The 4,700-nt window shown below is 48.5% G+C and overlaps 1 protein-coding gene across 1 annotated transcript in view; it reads right to left on the bottom strand.

Annotated features, from left to right (window-relative positions):
* The window catches only part of LOC102377386, a 22,919-nt gene that overhangs the window by 2,714 nt on the left and 15,505 nt on the right, over nt 1-4,700 (bottom strand). Inside the window, exon 8 of the mRNA XM_006016188.3 lies at nt 4,158-4,244. Within this exon, the coding sequence (XP_006016250.2) occupies nt 4,158-4,244 (87 nt within the window). The remainder of the gene's footprint in view (nt 1-4,157; nt 4,245-4,700) is intronic.

Raw genomic sequence — 4,700 nt, 5'->3', positions numbered from 1 at the left:
CTTTCCCTAGCCTTATAGACTTCTACTGTGTCTGTGTCTGCTTTTATAAACAGACTCTCTCAGGAACCACTTTTCTTGTCTAGCTTCTGATCCTTCAGTGCTTTTATTTAAACCAATAAAAGAGTTTTCCAAGCACTGCCTATGAAATGGCTCCCTATGCAGTAACTCTGGCTGCTTGACAGTGTCATCCTGTCTGGAACAACAGGAATTACTGTGGACTTACTACGTTCCTTGAAACCCTAAAGCCTGCACAAACCCCCTTTCTCAGTCATTCAGCTTTCTGGTAGGGTCTCAATATATCACTGTAAAGCCATTCTTGGTCAGGACCCTGCTAGGGATGGTTAAATGTGGATACATTCAGCCCATTAACTAGTCTGGCTCAGTTTGTGCAGAATTTATGACTTGGGGTCTACTCCATAAGTGATTTTGTGAAACTGCAAAATCTGGGATTGTCTAGGAAATCATTTTAAAAATAACTAACTAACTAAATAAAGTGCTGGCTCCCCAGTGGGCACCAGCAGTCCTTGTTACTGCAGCCAAACCTTGCAGCCCACCCAGGGAGGAAAGGTGCCAGCTGGCAGGGCCGCATGAAGGCCAATAGATAAGATGGCAGCTGCCCCCTCATCCCTCCTTCCCCCTGCTAAAGCCTCTCCATCACTCGGTGCCAAGAGGCAGGGCCATAAAAATGGCAGCAGACAAGATGGCAGCCACCCCCTTGTCCCTCCTCCTTTGCTGGGGGCTCTCCACCAGTCAGCGCTGAGGGGTGGTGGCGGCAGAGCACATCCAGGAAATATCTGCAAAATTTGCTCTTTATGCTGCAACCAACCTAGGAAAATTATTTAGTGCCACTGCAATTTAAGTAGGTCCCTATCTATGAAATCTTTTTAAAAAGTCTAAAAATGTCCTGGTTCAGGAAGCACAGAAACATTAAACTTTATCCCACTTCCCTTGGGCAACCTTGGCTTGTTGCCTCCCAGGTGTGCTCCTCTGTCAGGTGCTTACAAAGGAACATGTAGAGGCAGTCAGTTCACAAAAGGAAAAATCACGCACATGTTAAAACACGCTTTGCCTGCCCTGAGGAGTTGTGATTTTGAATGAAACTGTCACAGTCTTGGTTAATTGGGCCTGGAGGAGAGAGGGAAAGGTGACTAGCTCTAAATGGTATCTCAGCATGTGCTGTGCTTGTTTCAGATGTAAGCTACTCTGCTCTCAGGAGCCAACTAGGCTTGGGCACATTAACACTAAGAAGGGAGATGTTGAGTGCTACAAGAGCTGGTAATAAAGACAGTAAGTGCTCTTCCTTTGACTGAGTCATGGCCCCCGTGTGGTATTAGAAGCTGCCTAGATAAAAGCAAGGTCTGGACTTGTTAACTCCTGGCCAAATTTCAACTCAGGTGATTCAATTCTGGCCATTTACATTTTCCTATGGTTTCGTTTGCTTCCTGTCCTAAACTGCAGCCCTCAGATGGTACATTTCAGTCTTGAAGTGACTGCTGGTAGGTACTTTGCAGCAGCGAAAAAGAGCCTTAATTTACTGATGTTTGTAAGGCAAGGTTCTTTATGTAGATGTGGTATCTTTTATTAGACCAACTGAGTAGTTAAAAAAAAAAGTTTTTAGTAAGCTTTTGAGTGCAATCACCCTTCTTCAGGCATAGGAAGTCCCTCCTGTTCTGAGACTCCAAGGAATGAGAGAAACTAAAAGTGTAACAGGATGTCAGCGAGAATGTAAATAGGTAGAAATTAGAAAGACAAAAGAGACAGCAGGAAAGGGAGGGGGGAAAAAAGCAGAGAGGGGAGTTAAAGATGAGTAAGGGAGATTCTACAGTAGTAGTAATTCAAGGTAGAAAAGAGGCAGTTTGTGAAAAAGGAAATAGCTGGAAATTGGGAAGATGAAGGGCAGAAAAGGAGGGGAGGGGAGAAAGGGGGAGGCAGGGAAAGAAAAGTGTAAGGTCAGGTCTGGCAGGTATCTGGTGAATCAGATGTTAGGCAGGTTGTAATGTGTAATAAATCCACTGTTTGTAAAGCACTGTGATGTCTCATATGGAAGTTACTAGGGAAGGTCCAAGTTATATGCACTAACTCCTCCACTCTGTATCATCCCTAGGTGGGGACCAGGGTTGCATGTTAATGCCTTTACCTGGTGAGTGCTTTTCCAAAGGGAGGCTTGTTGCATGGGTGCTGTGGTGGTACAGGAGTGTAAGGAGGCTGGCTGTGGTACTTGTGTTTCAGATACTAGTACTGCAGAAACTGACCCAGAGCTGAATGTCTGAAACACAAGCACTTGTGTTTCAGATGCTACCAGCTACAGGAACTGACTCAGAGCTGAATTCTTCCCCTCTGCTTGGCTGGAAATGTTTTGCTGGACAAATTTAAAGGTCTGTTTAGAATCTCAAGTCCAGGAAGATGCACTTAGTTTTGCATGGGGAAAAGCATATCCTGAGCAATTAGCTCTGTTTAATAGAAAATAACACTGGAAATAGAATGATCATTTGCACACGTGGCCAACCTCCCTGGGAGGGCTTAGCTATGGTCTGTTCACCTCCCCAAAGGGATGATGTCTCTTGACCAGGGGCAGTTCTCCCCTTGCTGCCTCAGTTTCTTTAGGGCTGTTGGCAAGTGCAGACCTTAGTGGTATAAGTGCTAGAAGGGAAGCAGGCAGTGCAGGTTGAGTGTTGGGTGGTTTTCCACCTTTGGGGAGAGGGGAATTATGCTCTGCTGACACTGGTGCTGTAAGAACTTCAGGATAGATGCTGGGCCTCACCAAAAAGTAACAATAGGTTAATGTGTCCAGTCAGCCCAGTCGCAGCATTTGTCCTGCCACATCGTGGGAGGGCTCAGCCTAAAGCTGTGTCTCTGGCCTGAGACTGCCAAGGCAGCAAACCAAGATGCTCAGAGAAGGGGCTTGTTCTACGGTGCCCCCTCCAACCAGGCATGGAAGAACACAGGCTGTCTAATAAGGGGATTTGGTTTGTGTTTCAGTGCAGCTGGCCAGCAGACTTTCATCCCCAAATGATGTTTGTTTTAATGGGAGCTCAAACAGAAAAGAAAGTGAAGTGTTTGGGAGATTATCACAAAGCCGAACATCTGGGGATTCTGCTTCATTCAGAGCAAGCCAGAACAATTTCAAACAAACTGAAGAAGCTGTTTGGAGACTAGTTATTGGTGTGACTGAATTCAGAGAAACCTGAGCTGTTCTCAGCACTTGGGGCCCTTCTGATGAGAGGCTATGTGCTTCGTCCGCATTGTAGCGGTGCTGCCCCCGCAGTGATAAGAACTTCAGGAACACCTCTAGGATGCAGAGCACTGGCATTTGTTGGGTCTATGCTGTCTCTGTTTTGTCTTGGTCTGGAAGAAAGGTGGGGCCCCCTAAGGATATCCTCAGCACATGCTAGCCCCATGGCCATGCAGCAGGCCCAAGAAGCTGCCTGAATGCAGAAGCTGTCTGGCACTACCTGAACTATTGTGAAGGGGGAAAACATCTTACTAGGCACCAGGTAACTTGTGCCAGTAGATTTCACTGCCTTTTTGCTTAATTGTTCCTGATATTCTGACCATGGGAAAGACTGCCAGGATCTTTTCCTTTTGCCAGTCATCTCAAGGGCAACATAACACCCTATGGTTTTTTTCTGGACAGATGAGAAATACAGCGAACCTGATCCTGAAGAGCCTGGCATACTCTTCAGTAGGAACTGTGAATGTCTAGAAGGTTTAGGACTTGGGCCCAACTCTCAGGGCTGTCCTTGGCCGGGGGTGGGGGCGCAGCGGCAAATTGGGGCAACCGCCCTGGGCCCCATGCTTTGGGGAGCCCTGCAGAGCTGGGCGGAGCAGCCACAGCGACTCATCGCAGCCGCCAGCTACGCACCCAGCCACTCAGCACCCCTCCGCCACTGAATCCACCGCCGGTTTCTTCGCATCCAGGGCACGCGGGGACGGGGCCCCGCACAGGCTAATTTACCCCAGGCCCGGAACCCTGCTCGGGTCATCTCTGCCAACTCTATAATAGTCATGTAGGCACATGCAAGCCCCTCAGGTCCCAGCTGGAACTGGATGGTGTGTGTGTGTGTGGAGAGGCTGAACAAAGCCCAAGGACTAAGCAATGCGCAGAATTTCTCCTCCCCCTTCTGCAGCTCAAAACATGCCAAGTGTAAAGGAATTACCGTATAGAGCAGGTAGATGAGATAAGCCACTTCCGGTAAGTTCTGACTCAGAAAAATCCAGACCAAAGGTTTTAACTCTTTTAAGATCTGCAAAATAGAAGACGATACAAGCAGCTTTAAGCCTGGATGTTGTAGACTCCGAAGAGGTGAAGGCTGGATTGGCCTAATTCAGATCCAGAAATCCCCTGTATGTGGAACTGAGCCTCACTGGGAATGGAATAGTCCCCTGGTCACCCCCTCACCGTAGCACAGAGCCAGCCCTCCCAGCCAGCGTGCCAAGGTTAACTCAGTATCTTTTACTGTTGCAGACTTGAGCTCAAGGCTTGGTCTGGGTCACTGGTACCATTCTCCTGTCCCCACTTGCCCTCCTTCCCATGCACCTCTGCAGGGTGGGCTCTTCCAGCTTGAGTGCCCTGAGACAGCGTGTCAGGTGACGTTATGGGCCAAGATTGAAGCCTGTGCAGGGGGGGAGGGGGTGGAAGGTGGGGGGAGGGAAACTGGCCACAGCCAGACAATGCTGGCTTTCGCCCACCGGGCAGACTC

The sequence above is a fragment of the Alligator sinensis genome, unplaced genomic scaffold (genome assembly GCF_000455745.1).
Source record: "Alligator sinensis unplaced genomic scaffold, ASM45574v1 scaffold366_1, whole genome shotgun sequence".
Lineage (NCBI taxonomy): Eukaryota > Metazoa > Chordata > Crocodylia > Alligatoridae > Alligator > Alligator sinensis.
The sequence above is the reverse complement of the archived record's forward strand: the minus strand, read 5'-3'. Positions and strand labels throughout refer to the sequence as shown.